The sequence below is a fragment of the Phocoena phocoena genome, chromosome 7 (assembly GCF_963924675.1).
Source record: "Phocoena phocoena chromosome 7, mPhoPho1.1, whole genome shotgun sequence".
NCBI classification, from domain to species: domain Eukaryota; kingdom Metazoa; phylum Chordata; class Mammalia; order Artiodactyla; family Phocoenidae; genus Phocoena; species Phocoena phocoena.
The window spans coordinates 103,594,743-103,612,247 of NC_089225.1; the positions used below are offsets into that span (position 1 = coordinate 103,594,743).

Sequence of the window (17,505 nt, forward strand, 5' to 3'; positions counted from 1 at the left end):
TGGGCGTTACTCTGGAAGACACAGAAAATAATGCTTCTGTTAGATGGGAGATGAGATATACATAATGTAAGCCCATCTTTTAAGTGAGCACGTCTTGTCACTGTCCTAATTCTCAATTGATGGATTTTCATGTGCCTTTTATTTTACATCTTAGGCTCAGCTGCCTCTGTATCTTCCCAGATTCCTCACGTCTGACCACATTTTCCCGTCACAGGCTTGATATCTAACCATGCAGCGGAGGTCAAGAGGAATTAACACTGGGCTGCTTCTGCTCCTTTCTCAAATCTTCCACGTTGGGATCAACAATATTCCACCTGTCACCCTAGCAACCTTGGCTCTCAACATCTGGTTCTTCTTGAATCCTCTGAAGCCGCTGCTGGGCTCCTGCCTTAGCGTGGAGAAGTGTTACCAGCAAAAAGACTGGCAGCGCTTACTGCTTTCCCCTATTCACCACGTGGATGATTGGCACTTGTATTTCAATATGGCTTCCATGCTCTGGAAAGGAATTCATCTGGAAAGAAGACTAGGAAGTAGATGGTTTGCCTACGTCATCACCACGTTCTCCCTACTCACTGGGGTGGTGTACCTGCTCTTGGAATTTGCTCTGGCAGAATTTATGGATGAACCTGACTTCAGAAGGAACTGTGCTGTAGGTTTCTCAGGTAAGGCAGATGCATTTCTAAGGTAGTCCGTGTGAAAACAGTCGGGGAGGTGCAGCTGTTGTCATTTTTTGAAGCAGGGGTCCCAGTTGGTGAGGGAACTGAATGCTGAGTGGCTAAGCACTGCTGGGGCTTGGATTTTGGTGAATAGGCTGATTGGAGCACAGGAGAGACATAGATTTTGCTGTTTTCCCATTATGCCGCATCATTCACTCTTGGACAGTTGAGACTAGGGTCTGCCCAAAGGTAGTTTTGTAGGAGACGTGGTCCTGGAAATATGCACTGGCTCCATCATGGTGGGACGAGGGAGAGAGACACTGGTGTGCTTGTGGGAGTTCCCTAAAAAGATGGGTATGCATCTCAATAACGCCATTAAAATAAATGCACCACACCCTACAATGGCATGCTCACTGTGTTTTCAGAGCCGTGATAGTCTTTATACATAATTCATGCTGTTTAATTAATGTAACAGGTCCTTAGGGAGGTGGCCTTGTCTTGATTTTGTAGATGAGGAAGCTAAGGCCCAGGGAAGTCAGGTAACTTGCTCAAGGTTACACACCTCATAAGTGACGGAGCTGGGATTTGAACCCAGTCTTCGTGGCTTTAAACACGTATTACATTGCCTCTCACTGTTCCCCTCACTAGTTCCTTTTTTATATTTTTCTCATAGGACTAAATTGCCATCAGGACTTAAAATAGGTATTGTGAAAATTAGCATGTGAAGGGTAGGAGGGAAATAGTCCTGAAACCAAAGGAGATCAAACCCTTCCCTCTCTTTTCCCTGCCGTCCTTACCCCTTCCCTCTAAGGTGCATCCTCATGCGTCTGATGGTGTGAGAAGAAAGGAAATAAGCCCCGCCTTCAATATGTCTTTCCATAGGAGCTAGAAAACTACACGTTAATGATATTTTTTAAACTGAGTTAAAAATCACATAAAATGAATGATTTTGAAGTTTACAGTTCAGTGGCCTTTAGTATTGCACCATTGCGGGTGTCTTATTCCCATTTTATGTGTTATATATTTAGTAGCATACTCAAAGTCAGTATGAACTTCCGTGTTAAGAAACATCAAAGGAATGATTGCCTTGAAGACTGTCTTTCTTTTTTTTTTTTTTTTTTTAAAACATCTTTATTGGGGTATAATTGCTTTACAATGGTGTGTTAGTTTCTGCTTTATAACAAAGTGAATCAGCTATACATATACATATGTTCCCATATGTCTTCCCTCTTGCGTCTCCCTCCCTCCCACTCTCCCCATCCCACCCTTCCAGGCTGTCACAAAGCACCGAGCTAATATCCCTGTGCCTTGCGGCTGCTTCCCCCCAGCTATCTACCTTACTACGTTTGTTAGTGTGTATATGTCCATGACTCTCTCTCGCCCTGTCAAAACTCACCCTTCCCCCTCCCCATATCCTTAAGTCCGTTCTCCAGTAGGTCTGCGTCTTTATTCCTATCTTACCCCTAGGTTCTTCATGACATTTTTTTCCCTTAAATTCCATATATATGTGTTAGCATACGGTATTTGTCTTTTTCTTTCTGACTTACTTCACTCTGTATGACAGATTCTAGGTCTATCCATCTCATTACAAATAGCTCAATTTCATTTCTTTTTAAGGCTGAGTAATATTCCATTGTGTATATGTGCCACATCTTCTTTATCCATTCATCCGATGATGGGCGCTTAGGTTGTTTCCATGTCCTGGCTATTGTAAATAGAGCTGCAATGAACATTTTGGTACATGACTCTCTTTGAATTTTGGTTTTCTCAGGGTATATGCCAAGTAGTGGGATTGCTGGGTCATATGGTAATTCTATTTGTAGTTTTTTAAGGAACCTCCATACTGTTCTCCACAGTGGCTGAACCAATTCACATTCCCACCAGCAGTGCAAGAGTAAGACTGTCTTTCTACCGAATGCTGGGTTGACTTGTAAGGAATAGAGTATGTTTCGAAGCAAAAAGTTGGATGTAATGGAATAACCATTTTCACTTTCAGTTAGTTTTCTTTGTAAATGTTAATCATCTCCACATTTGGATTGTTGATATTTATATGCTCTTTATCCTTTTTTAGGAGTTTTGTTTGCTTTGAAAGTTCTTAACAACCATTATTGCCCTGGAGGCTTTGTCAACGTTTTGGGCTTTCCAGTACCCAGCAAATTTGCTTGTTGGGCAGAACTTTTGGCTATTCATTTCATCTCGACAGGGTAAGTGTTTACTCTCAGAGAATACAAATGAAGAATCTGATGTTCCATAGAGAAAGAATTATAGTCATAATGAGGTAATCAATTGTCTTTTACAGTGAAGTTTGTTCTTTAACTATAACGACAGAATCCAGCTTAACGGTTTTAATGTCAGATATTCCCGTGTTTGAATCTAGTCAGCTACTGAGCTGAGTGATTTTGATGTATTTGTCTTATCTGAGTTTCCATTTCCTCACCTTTTAAGTTGAACCTGATACACAGATTTGGGGATTAATATTAACCAGCCTGTCAATTAATTAATTCTAATAACAATAATCCAAAGAGGCACATAGAAACCACATAATTAGAAAGATACGAAATTAAAAGGTATGTTGGTCCAGTGCTTTTAAGCCATTTTAGTTGTGAATTTTCTTGGTGGTAGACTCTTTAAACAAAAGACTTTACTCACAATTTTGATTTAGAAAATGGATCAACTCTGAACTGTTTTGGGTAGAGAGGAAGCATCGTCCTCCACTCCCTTTGCCTTACCCCTGTGTCACTGACTGCCTTAATAAGAGGCACCTCCACAGAACCTTAGAGCTCCAGGGAACACAGTTTGGGAATCACTGATGTCTGCGAATTTCCTTTATGGGTGAGGACAGGGAAATTCAGAAGGTTTAGGGACTCATCAAGCAGTGTTGTGGTAGACACTAGACTAGTTAGGATTCAGGCCTCTGGACTCCTGGTCTGGGTGTTCTCGGGGGGGATGGGGGTGAGGTGGGGCGTGCTTTTCCGCTTTGGTTCTTTTCTCTACTTTCTGTTCAGGAAAAAGAGAGTGAATTGTGTTATTTTCCCACCTCTTCCACCAGCTGCACTCCTCTTAATCTGTGTAATGCACCTGGAAGCCTATGGTTTGCTCATTTATTTTTACTTCGGGGACCTGGACGCTGTCTGGAGAAGGGGGAGATTCAGGAAGATTCAGAAAGAAGTAAGGAGGATATTTTTCTGCTGCTGTGCTTTCCAGACAGGAGCTTTTTTCCTCAGCTTTCCGTTTGTGTGACCGCGTTGGGTGTCGTACTTTATTTGAGAGTATTCTCCTTGGGCTGTGTGTCAGCCCAGCAACCTTGAGTCCTTCTTTAATGCTAATTTCCCATCGTGGGCAGCCATTGCCAGCTGGTCCGTAAAAGGCAGTGATGTGGCCACTGAACACCACTCATTTGCAACTGTATTGTTATCTTGTGACAGTTCCACGAAGAAAGCCTAACAAAATCTTCAAAGTTTTCTTTGAAAAAGGGTCCGGTAATGTCTGTCCCTTATCTGAACAGCCCTCTCTATACCTTGTCACTCACAGCTCCCTGACTTGCTTGATGTGACTCGGTTCTCTGTGGAGACCAGAGACTCTTGTGTGTGAGCGCAACACCCAACATTCATATGAAAATCACTCTCTCTGGTACTTGAACTTTTATTCTGTAATGAATCCATTGAACAGCAGTGCCTTTAATAGTCTCATGCAACTATTTCTGAAGACTCCATCACGCATTTTATTTTTTTAGGGTCCCCCCCCCTTTACATAGATAAGGGATGGTTGCATTTTTATGTAATATGCTTATTCTGCGTGGAGGGACCTGATATTCTGAGCTTGGGAATTAAATGGAATTTCCTTTGAAGTTTGAAAGACGAAATCTTTTGGTTTTTAAGATTTGACTACTTTGAATGATAAACTTCTGATATCCAGGCATCTGCTTATGCGTGTGTCCATTAAAGACGGAGCTGAACACTGGTCCAGGAAACCATGCTTTTTGAGATGGATCTTGGAAGGATGGGGGAAACCAGAGCTCTCTGGGCTCTGCATTGTTATTCTCCTGGTGGTTGTCAATTAGAGTTTTCATTGGGAAAACACTGTAAATCTTTACAACAAAGCCTGCTTTATCGACGGACTTAATGAGCTGCCCTTTGGGAGAAAAAAAAACCTGCCAGGCAAACATTTGGTGGACCTCTGTGTTTTATGAAAGCCACAGAATTAGTAATTTCCCCAGTTAGGGAGTTTTATGGAGGGAAGCCACTCCAAACAGCCAGCCGTTGGTTCAGCACTGTGAGAGGTTATGGACTTGGCCAGCAGAGTGACGTAATCGCACTCCTTTGCTGGAGCTTTTGCTTTTACAGTTCTCGTGTGTCCCTTGTTTCAGTGACATCTTTGCCTCACATGGTCTTTTACTTTCCCTGCATGTCCTGGGGCCCTGGTAGGTGGTTGTGTTTAAAGAAGTGACCCTGCTCCCAAGGTGGCACAGTGGGGAGGTGATTGTGAAATTCTAATTTTCACCTTAAAGCTCAAATTTTATCATTGACAATAAACATCACTAGTTGTTTTTTTTTTTTTGTGGTACGTGGGCCTCTCACTGTTGTGGCCTCTCCCGTTGCGGAGCACAGCCTCCGGACGCGCAGGCTCAGTGGCCATGGCTCACGGGCCCAGCCGCTCCGCGGCATGTGGGATCCTCCCGGACCGGGGCACGAACCCGTGTCCCCTGCATCGGCAGGCGGACTCTCAACCACTGCACCACCAGGGAAGCCCTCTTTTTTCTTTTTAAATATGCATGTGTGCCTGTGAAAAATACAGCGACTACTGGTACTCTTTGGAGTCACCGTCTTGATTCATTTGATTCAAGCAGCCAAGGCACAAGCAGTTGGACCCGCCATTGCTTTTATACCACTAATGCAAACATCAACACGTGGAAAACGGCACATGATACCTCAGTATAATTATGAAAATAGTTCTGACTTCATGAACTGCTGGAAGGGCCTCTGGGACCTCCAGTGGCCCATGGAGCACACTTTGAGAATCGCTGCTCCCAGTTCTCATGCTGCCTCTCTAGCACTACTCTTGACCGTTTCTTAGCTTGTATGAAAGGAAAGATGGGGAGCTTCATGCAGTCGGCGATGGCAGAGAAAGGGAAGCAGTGAAGTATGTGAGAACATATATTGTATAACCACTGAAATTGCTAATTAACAGTTGCTAATTAGCATGAACTGTTAACACTGTCTGAAGGAGAATGGCCACTTGTCACTCTCATTACAGGGACTGACTATAAGATCTGCCTGTGTTCCACACAGGACAGAATTCCTTAGATGCAGGGAACTCCCGTCCTACTTTCAGTTCTCTCCTTGCGTCTGCTTACATTTTGTGCTAAGGTGCTTCTGGCATATTCATCTAAAATGCAACATACAGTTCTTTCTTCCCCAGTAGTACTGAGATAGGGAATATAAAAGGAAAGTGCATTCGGCTGGCATATACTGTTTGAGTGTCAGTTGACACCCCTGTGGATCTAGCTACGTAGTAGTCTATTGGATTTTTGCCTTGGGAATCAGAACTGAGGTTGGGGAATAACAATTTGGAAGATGACGGTAACACCATCTCCTGTCCCACATGTTCTTTTAGAACTTTGCCACTCTACCTAGAGGTGGGGTCCAGTGTACCTCCCCCTGAATTGGGTGGATTTGTGACGCAGTGTAATCAGTAGATGGCAGCAAAAGTGCCATGTTAGTTCTGAGGCAAGAAGTTTCTTGCCTTGTGAGCTGAAACACTTGCCCATGGAGCCCACGTTCCCTGATTGCACCATGCTACGAGGAAGTGGCGCGTGACATGTGAGTGAGTGACCATTATATACAGCCATGAGTCCCCTCAGCCTCAACATTGTGGAGCAGAGACCTGTCACCCCCGGTGCTTTCTGAATTCCTGACCCACAGAATCTGTGAGTGGAAGAAAACAAGTGTTGTTTTATGTCACTACATTTGGGGAGATTTGTTCTACGTAATGTCAACGAGTTGAATGAAAAAAAAGGGAGGGGAAACTAGAATGAAAAGCAAAGGAGTACAAAGGGCAGTGTTTGGGCAGTGGGGGAGAGAGTGGAGTGAAAGCAGAAGAGAGCCAAGGATGGAGGCCTGGGGAGGAATCCATGCTGAGATGCTGTGGTACCACGAGTCATAACATCACCACTCATCAAGTAGCAGGGCTTTAAAGCAGTGGTTGGCAACTGTGGGTTCTAATCCTTTAAAATGTTCTGAAATCAATGTAGTGGGTCACAACCAGCATTTGAAAGAAAGAGAGAGAGAGGGAGGGAGGGAGGGGAGGAGGGAGGGAGGGAAGGAAGGAGGGAGGAAGGAAGGAAGGAAGGAAGGAAGGAAGGAAGGAAGGAAGGAAGGAAGGAAGGAAGGAAGGAAGAGGGGAGTGGGAGGGAGGGAAGGAAAGAGAAAGATGGATTAGTGTTGAATGTGGTAAGGGTATTATTTCAAGGAACTTTGGTTTTAGCTATATGTATGTGTGTGCTATATTTCTAAAAATGTATTTTTATTGTGGGACAGAGTACAAAGATTTTGGGAGGTGTTGCTTTAAAGCAGCTACTAGTTGCTTAAACTAGAGTTAAATACATTTATAGGATCAGAGACATTTATTGCCTTCAGCGAAAGAGGATTAGATTGCCAGGTCTTTGGTGGCAATGAGATGAACAGGCTGTGACTCCAGATTTCTACTAATTTATTCTTTCATTAGAATAAGTGCTAGTTTACAAGGCTTATCAATGACCGAGTGAGCTCTCAAGATAGCTGTCTGTATATGGAGATGTATGCTAACAGATTTAGACTTCACCTAAACCAGAAATGCTAGTAACGGTCGTTCAGTTGTAAAGTTATTCGTAAAAATCCTTTGAGAATTCAAGAGAAAGGGGTTATCTAGAGCAAAGGAGACAATGAAGTGTAAAAGTTACCACATTTTCCCAAAAGGTATAATATTCCTCTCCAAGCCTTTTAAATGTAGACGTATTCAATAACTTAGTAGAAAATAAAACAAAACCTGAGTGGATGTAGGGTTAAAATATACATTGGGAGTTTGTGTAAGCAAGCAAGTGGCAAATAGGTAAATCCAACGATACTCAATTGTGCTTTGGAGAGAATGCTCCTTTGACAAAAATGGCCTGATGGATGAGAGCTAAGCAGGAACTGTGGTCTTCTCAGGGCTGGGGCCGTGTTATGGCAGCCCATGGAGAGGAGAGAGGGCTGCTGTCTGAGATTCCTGTTCTTCAAGGGCGGATTACGTTGTTTTTCAAGAAGTTATATTACACAATTGCATCTTTTGTTTTGTATCTACTGGGACGGTTGCATTTTTCTACTAAACTTGGATGACAAATGTTGCATATATAGAATTGATACTCACCCTCTGTTTTATTTCACGGAAACATGTTTTCATAGCCTGTTAAAGAGTTCAGTTTGAATCAATGTCCCAGGACTCTCCTGAGCAGATTTTTCTTCTGCATTCCTTGGATGTCCATTGATATATTTCCTCCCTTTTCCCTTTACAGACTCCTGTAAAGCAAGGTTATATGAGTTATATAAAGGAGTTAGTTAATTTGTCTGTCTTCAGGAGGGCTTCCAGTTGACCAGGACTCAAGGTGAGAGCAGTACTTAACCAAAGCAGTGATTCCCTTGAGTTAGGTTTTACGAGATGAGAATGAGAAATTTCGAGGCAGAGAACTTTCCCTCCCACTAGAATTTGAACTCTTCGAGGGAAAGGGAGTGTGTAAATCATCTCTCTAGCTCTGGAGTCCAAGTTTGTGGCAAGAGAGGAGACCCAGCCTTGTCCTGAGCCCATCCCTGACCACCGTAGGAAGAGCTTCAAGCTAAATAGGAGGTGCATTAGGCACAGAAAAGAATTGTATCTGACTACTAAGTTTCTTCTTTCTTTTATAAGAGACTTAATGTAACAATTTCTTTAAAAAACTGGTTATATTACGTAAAGAATTAAACTGAAAAGAAAGCAGTAGCTGAACGAGAGTGTAACCTAATTTCTCAGCTCCTAACTGAAAGAACAATATATTCATTGTAGAAAAGTTGACGATATATAAAGTATGATAAAGAAAACAAATTGCCCATAGTCTCCTTCCCAGAGAAAACTACTTTTAGCTTTCTGCCATCACACACTCCTTCCCTTGTACGCAATTATATTTCCTATTTTCTCATTTAACTTGTTATAAGCAACAGCTCTTCAAAATCCTCAGTTTTAATGGTGTATAATGATTCCTGTTGTGGTTCCTTTATTTTCTCATTCACTAATTTTACATGCTAATTTTATTACCTAATCGTCCAAATTATAAGTGAGGATGTCTATCAAAGCATTATTTGCTAGTCTTGGCTCCCAGGTCTGAATATGTCCTCAGAGTAGATTTCCAGAATTAGAATAATGGATTTGAACTATTTTCATGGCACTTTTATACATTTTACCAACTTGCTTTCTATAAGTTTGTTCTAGTTCATAGCCTACCAACAGCATATGAAAGTGTCTGCTTCCCCACTTCTTGGCCAGCCTGAATATTTGCTGTAAGGTTTTTGGAAACCTGATATGTAACAAAACTCTTGCTGTTATTTACACTTCTATTGTTAGTGAAATGGGACAACTATCTATTTCCTTTTCAGTAAGTTATATTTCCTTGTCTGTGATTTGTCTTTGTGTCCTCTACATATTTTCAGGATGCTATAATTGTTCATTGTTAGAGTGATGATACTGAATTTCAAGGGGTTCTTATTAGATTATATATACTAAGAAACCTTAAGTACACCGTACAATTTTAAGTTCTATAAATAATAACTTAGCCAATGTCTATGGGGATTTTTTTTTGGCTGATATGAATGGATAAAGATTTATTCTAAACTATAGCTAAGAACAGAAAGTCTTTTACACTGAAAATCAAGAAATGATATGATAGGTTGTTTTGGGAGTAGGTTGAAGACAGGATTTATTTATATGTTTTAAATAAATTTTATTTTTAAGAATGGCTTTATAGATTTACAGAAAAATTGTGAAGAGGTACAGAAAGCTCCCACATAACCTGCACCCAGTTTCACCTAATTTTGACATCTTGACATGAGTATGGTGTATTTGTTGCAGTTGATAAGCCAGTATGACACATTATTGTTAACTAAACTCCGTGCTATATTCAGATTTCCCCAGTTTTCATGTGATGTCCTTTTTCTGTTCTAGGTTCTTATCTGGAATACCACATGACATTTTATGTATCCTTAGGCTCCTGTGTTAGTCAGCTTGGGCTTTCATAACAAAATACTGTAGATTGGCTGGCTGAAACAACAGAATTTTATTTTCTCACAGTTCTAGAGGCTAGAAGTCCAAGATTAAGGTGCCAACATGGTTGGAGTCTGGCAAGGACTCTCTTCCTGGCTTGTATATGGACGCCTTCTTACTGTGTCTTCACATGACAGGGGGAGAGACAGAGAGAGAGAGAGAGAGAGAGTGCATGAGAGCATGCCATCATGAGAATCCCACCCTCATGACCTCATCTAAACAGAATTGTCTCCCAAAGGCCCCATCTCCAGATAGCATCACATTGGGAGTTAGGGCTTCAACATATGAATTTGGGTAGAGACAAAATTCAGTCCATAGCAGCTCCTCTTGGCTGTGACAATTGGTTTTATTTTTAATGAAGAGTTGTAAGATATCACTCCTGAATGTCCATGTGTATAAGCATTAACTTCCTTTTACTTGCCCTCTTGTAACCCAGAAGTAGTGTTCAGTTAGCCATGTAGCATGGTTTCTAAGCAAGTTTTAATTTAGGTGTATGGACACATCTTGTCTTCTGTTAAATGGAACTGCTGTGGCTCCACTGTAAAATGTGCATGTCATACACAGAGGTAGATATGAGAAATTTCCATCCCGACTAGAGCACACCAGCATGGAGGACTCCTGCTGTCTGTAAATTACTCAGACCTTGTTTCAGGCCTGCTTCACCCAATTGGCTGGCTCAGAACAGCAGAGAAGAACAGTAGGTAGAAATAAGGAAGCAGCTGTTTTTCCAGTTGAACACAGAGTTGTCTGGAATAAGGTTCACTACTCAGGTTGAAACTAATTGGCCATCATGCTGTGATGTAATTGTGGATGTGTGGATGATAGCACTTACCCAACCTGTACTTAACTAACTAGGCTTGTTAATGGTCAATTCTGGTGACTTAGTGACAGGTGCAAGACTTGGATTTACTGTATTGGATGTCTCAGGTAATGACAACTAGAGGCTATTTTTAAAAGATAGAATTTTTTAAAAATCAAAGAAAAGTCATACGCCCTAAGTTAAAAGGTGATATCAATAAGTACATCTTATTAAATTAAAGAGCTCTGTATAATGTGTGTTACAGGAAAAAGGGTGTTTTTTAATCTGAGAAGTTAATTACCAATTGTAGCAATTATTTTGAGTTGACTTTTTTTCTTACTAGTATTTTTTTTTAATGGAAAAAAAAGAACCCTGTGAAGCACATTTATTTCCCTTTGGAGTATTTAGAATATGCACTTTGGTCTGTTTGGAATTTTTTTTTCAGGAGACACTATCGGAGATAAATGTTACAACTTTCACTCTCAATTAATAAGATGATAAATCACATCTCTGGAACTTCCTGATGTATTTTCTTAATTCTTCCCATTTCAGTATAAGGAGGAATGTTTTTAAATAGAAAGTTCTTTATATTTGTTAATTTCCCCCTTCCTCTTCTGCAGTATTAAGTGATTTTTAGTTAAAAGTGTTGGGAGTTAAATAGTCAAGAGGACTGTTTTCCATTTACATTCAGGTTTGGTTCAAATTATACAAAATGAAGACAGTCGGTGCTATGAATTGAAATCATTAGTACGTCAATTATTCTGTGATAACCAGCTGAGAAGAGGCTGTAGACTACTTGAATGCTCCTTCCATTTAAACTTGGCTTCTCATTAGCTTATATGAGAGATGAAATAATTTGATTCTAATTTATCTCTCTTTAAATGAACATTGTTCCCCTCTGAATTCAAGAGTAGAACATTTTAATTTTGTAGTCATTTATAACACACAGGTCAAATAAATAACAAGTTTTATTTCTAGCAACATATCTCTTCTATTATTTATATTACTATAGTTCCTTGATTCTAAGACACACTTTTTTTCCCCCTATGTCTTTTTAGGGCAAAATAGGCCACAAACATAATAAAGATAACATCATAAATCAGTGGGGGAAAATAAGGGTTATTTAGCAAATGGTACTTGAAGAATAGTTTAACCATTTGGAAGAAATTAAACTTATAGCTTTAACTCACGGTACTCCAAAACAAATTTCATATAGATTATGTTTAGAAGATTTAAAAAACAGCACCTGAAAAATGTCTAGGAGTGTGTGAGGGAAATTTTTCAGTTCTTGAATTGGGAGGAAATTTCTAAACCTAAAAACAATGAATATAACCTCAAATGAAGTCAAAAGCAACACTTTTTTTTCCAGGTCCAAATACATTATACATTAAAACGAAAGGCAAAAAAGTTAGAAATATATGTGGAAAAAGAGGATCATATCTTTGCAATGAACAGTAATAACTGCAAGAAAGAAGTCCATCAATAGACAATGTACAGAAAAAAATTAATCGGTGACTAATAAATGTAAAACATAAAAATCCATTGTTGACCAAATACAGAAAATTAAAATAATAAGCTATTTTACTTATTAAACCAACAAGATTAGAAAATTATTACTGTTGTTAAGAGTTTGGTGAAATGGGAGTTTACATAAACCTCTGATGCGACTGTATCTTGGTACAGACTTTCTGAAAAGTAATTTGATGATCTGTATCAAGAGCTGTAAAAAGTTTATACCCTTTAGTTTGGTAATTACCTTTCTAGGAAATTGTCCAAATTATAACTGTAAATACAAAAAAAATTTTTTTGACGTGAGTATATTTATTGTCATGAAGTATTGGAAAATTGGGAACCACTTAAATATCTAGTAGTAGGTAAGTGGTTTAGTAAATCATGTTGTAATAGAATATTATATAGCCATTAAAATGGTATTTTCAGAGATTATTTTAATGGAATTGGAAGATCATCAAGGTAAGAATAGAGGGAGTTCCCTGGCAGTCCAGTGGTTAGGACTCCACGCTTTCACTGCCGTGGGCCTGAGTTCAATCCCTGGTCAAGGAACTAAGATCCTGCAAGCTGAGCACAGCAGGCCAAAAACACAAAACAAAAGATAAGGGTAGAAAGTAGAATACAAAATATTACATATGATGTCGTTTCAGTTTTTTTCCAAAGTAAGAATAGTCACCAAAAGGACTAAGAAAAGCACATAAAAATATTATTACTTGTTAATGTTATGGAATTATTTATTGTTTTTATTCAACGTTTTTTGGCCAGATCCTCTATGGTGAGCATGCATTATTTACAGTGGAAAAATTGAGTTATTAAAATATTAACAGTAGCATATTTTCATGAGTCTTTAACTTACCTGTGCCTCCTAAGTTCCAGGAGGGCAGAGCTATAGTCTGTTCTGTTCGCTGTGTATTCGCAGTGTCTAAAACAGTGCTTGCCCCATCACAGTTACTCAAAAGTGTATGTTTGTTGAATAAAGACAGTTTGGGGTGGCTGGCCCAACTAAAGATAATAGGCAAAGTGTAAATTGTTGAGTTACTGACCCAAGTTCAGAAGTCTAGAGAGGAAAGAAGTCAGATGCAAAACCTGAGTGCTGAGTTAGAAGGCAAAGTCAATTCAAATGGACAAAAAAGAAAACAACACTCAGGAGGCTTGAGAGGCAGCTCAGCAAGGGGGCTAGAATGCTTGAAGCGCCCCTCAGTGCCCAGCAGTGCCTGGGCCCGTCGGCCCAGCCTCATCTTACACAGAGACCACACATTCCTACATGAGATAATAAGATAAACAGGGATTTGTACCAGGCTACAAAGGCAGCTTCAATCACATCTAAAAATAGAGATTTTATAGGCCATATTCTCTGATCACAAAGTAATAATAAAGACTTTAAAAATTAAATATCAGTAAAAGGAAAAAAAAACTCCAATAATCATTCATAATCACTTGGAAATTTAAATAACTCCATGATTAAGAGGAAAGTTAAAAAAAAAAAAACCTTTAGAAATGAACAATGAGAGCACTCCATGTCAAACTCTTAAGTGCTATTTATAATATAGCAAGGAAGTTTTAAAAGTAAATAAATGAAGTCCTCAATTTAAGAAGCTAGAGAAGGAATAAATACAAGATTAGAGGATAAAGAAATTGATAATGATAAAAGCAAAATTTAATAAACTAAAAAGGAAAAAGATGATAGGTAATTGGAGGGCCATATCTTTAAAAAGACGAATCAAATGGACAAGTCTATGGCAGGTTTAATTAAGAAAATTAGAAGGAAAACTTGAAACCGTAGATATGAAAAAGCAGATGTAAGTAGGTATGGAGGAAGCTAAATCAACTTCTAAAAGGATGTATATTTTCATAAAAAAATTTTTTCTGGGGCTTCCCTGGTGGTGCAGTGGTTAAGAATCTGCCTGCCAATGCAGGGGACATGGGTTCGATCCCTGGTCCTGGAAGATCCCACATGCCACGGAGCACCTAAGCCCGTGCACCACAACTACTGAGACTGTGCTCTAGAGCCCACGAGCCACAACTACTGAGCCTGCGCATCACAGCTACTGAAACCTGCGTGCCTAGAGCCTGTGCTCCGCAGCAAGAGAAGCCACTGCAGTGAGAAGTTCGTGCCCTGCAGCAGAGTAGCCCCCACTCGCTGTAACTAGAGAAAGCCCACGCACAGCAACAAAGACCCAACGCAGCCAAAAGTAAATAAATAAATTTATTAAAAAAAATTTTTTTTTTCTGTTTTAAGAGATCACTGTTTTTTTTATTATTAAAGTTTTGGACTAATATTGTTAAACCCAAAAATTCTTTTTAAAAGAAAACATTATAGAGATTTTGTGATCCAAACAATATTGATATATAATCTTTAAAATGTCTTTGAGTTTCTCAGGTGTATTCCAACATCAGTATTGCATCCAAAGTTGTAGAATTTATTTGATGAGATCTTACTGAGTCAGTTTGTGAGGGCTTAGATCCTGTAACTTCTGAGGGAAGATGTCCCAGTGTAACTTTGTGCAGATTTTGGTGAAGCAGTTAATTTTACTTTGAGGGTGATATAAATTCATTGTATGATATAAACCAAGTAACTTGAACTCTGAACAAAGGCTCACATTACTTCCTATTCCTCTGAAATGATTTTGTGAAGTGTGATGCACCAGTGGGTAAAAATACTTCAGGACTTGCTAATGAAAGACAGAGTATATAGAATCTGCTTTTCTAGCACATATTTTTATAGATGTTGAAAACGGTGTTGTGAAACGATATTTTAAAAGCTGTCAGGTGTGTGTGTTTTTCAAATGAGTTTTAAATAATTCAGTACCATGCAGGCGGCAGAAAAATGGCCTTATAAACTTGCAGTGCTCTTTTGTACTGAATATACTAGTGGAGTCTATGAATTAGAAATGAACACTATTCAATACATCTTTTTACTAATAACCGGTATGGTGTTGATGGAAATTCTCTGTTACTAATGTTTCTCTTTTTGTTTGTTTTTTTGTATTTTCCCATTAGAGAACTGCCTTAAAGTCGTTTCAGCACAGGTACCACATGTGTACTTATGGTAGGTTTCTAATAGGAGCCGTGTCTGGTTTATCTAACCTGATCACTGACTCATGGCAGCCTCCTCCCCTTTTCTTCCCTCTTGTGTGCTGCTGAGTGAGGGATGAGGGGAGAGTCCACGTGGAAGACAGTTCACTTTGAATAAGTGTGAGATTCCTAAGAGCTTGCCTACCCGGATAGGTGGTGGCCAAATAACCTTGTGGAATATTAAGTCTCCTCCTTAATTCAGGAGTCTAATTGGGAGTGAAAAAGTAAGGGTCATAGGTCATGATGAGTCTTCGCCACATTTCTCATTGACTCATTGCTCCTCTCGTATTTCTCCTGATCTTATCCAGGAAAACTTGTTTATGGGGAAAAGCTAAGTGGCATGTGTGGTCCTCTGTACAGTTCTTCCTCCTGACAATAAAGAATTGTGGTTTTTCTGAAAGCGGAAGAATTTTCTCCTTCATCATGGTCATTATTATGGTTCATATTTGGTTTTGTTTTCCTCAGGTATTTTACACTAATAATAGCGGTCTTAGTCATGTTCTGGAGTTATCAGATCTATAATCTGAGAATCTCAGAGTTAGGCATTAAATGGCGTTCATGGCAAAAGATTTAAGGTGTGTTTGCAGGGATTGAGAAATGGCTCAAGTCACAACCACAGTGATTGGAGGGTTATAGCTAGACACAGGAAGGTTGAAAACACCTGTCTTTAAGCTTTTTGCATTGTAGCAGTAATTTTAAAGATCTGCCCTAAGAAAGAGTAGAAGTTCATTTAAAATTCATAAATTCCACTCCCATGTCTCTCTGAGTACACCACATATGGTTGCTATCAATGTCTTGAGCATACTGATTATACACTATTTAACGCACATTGTTTGCAACGATGTTTCAAATGATACAGGATTGGCTCATTCTGAGTACCGTAGGCCCCCCTTCTCCTCCGAGGATACGTTCCAAGACCCCCAACGGATGCCTGAAATCATGGATAGTGCTGAACCCTGTATGTATGTTTTTCCTCTACATACATACCTATGATAAAGCTTAATTTATAAATTAGATACAGAAATAAATGAACAACAGCAATAATAAGATAGAACAATTATAACAATATACTGTAATAAAAGTTATGTGAATGTGGTCTCTCTCTCAAAATATCTTATTGTACAAATTTAATACCTTTTTCATCTTAACTAAGCGCTTATCATACATTATGATAGCCAAACTTTTGCAGTTTGAGGTGTGACAGCAATACTAGCACAAATTTCTTTTTCCTTCTTCACAATTTCATGGACAGAAGATTCATTCTTATCGTAGATTTTAGCAACCTCATCGTACAGTTTTTCCTCTTTATTAAGTTGAGAACTGTCACCTTTTCACTTAAAGGAAGGACTTTATGGCTTCCCTTTGGCAGATCCAAATTGCCAGCATCCCTACCCTTGCACTTTGGGGCCATTATTAAGTAAAATAAGGGTGATTTGAACACAAGCCCTGTGATACCGTGACAGTCGATCTGATAACCCAGATGGCTACTCAGTGTCTAACAGGCATACATGCTGGACAAAGGGATGATTCACACCCCGGGCATGACAGAGCAGGACAGTGACAAGTTTCATCATGCTACTCAGAACAGCACACAATTTAAAACTTATGAATTGTTTATTTCTGGAATTTTCCATTTGACATTTTTGGACCACGGTTGACCTTGGGTAACTGAAACCTTGGAATGCAAAATCATGGACCAGGGGGCACTGCTGTATTCAGTCTGAAAAGACTCATGAGAGCTGTTGTTCCCTGTCAGGTAGAGGTGGACTGCCCAACTAATGAGAGAGGTGTTCTTCCTGTGGTCCATATTTTCTAAGATCCTCCTCAGAGGTCTTCGTTTTTAATGATGGCTTGATCTGGATTTCATAGATTTTTGCATGTCAGTTTCAATTGAGTTTTCTTAAGGTTCAGCGCAGAATCGACAATAAAAAAAAAAAAGATTGGATGGGGAACAGGCGGCAGAAGTTCTTAGAAAATAGTAAAGAAGATTAAAACCACCTGGTGAAACAAATTTTTCAGTAGATTTGAAAAAGGCACACATTGTTTCTTGAAAAAGTTTGTTGAGAGGTGCAAATTAGAAATCAGAGTAGATTAATTCATTTTTTGGAAGTGTTTTGTGGGTAAAACATGATCCATTATATCGTTAGACTTGTGTTACATGAA

At 39.4% G+C, this 17,505-nt stretch overlaps 1 protein-coding gene across 1 annotated transcript in view; it reads left to right on the forward strand.

Moving 5' to 3' along the window:
- The first annotated feature begins 229 nt into the window (after positions 1 to 229).
- Positions 230 to 17,505, forward strand: part of RHBDD1 (rhomboid domain containing 1) — a 101,099-nt gene continuing 83,823 nt past the window's right edge. The window contains exons 1-2 of the mRNA XM_065880926.1: positions 230 to 662; positions 2,728 to 2,860. Of these exons, the coding sequence (XP_065736998.1) occupies positions 230 to 662; positions 2,728 to 2,860 (566 nt within the window). The remainder of the gene's footprint in view (positions 663 to 2,727; positions 2,861 to 17,505) is intronic.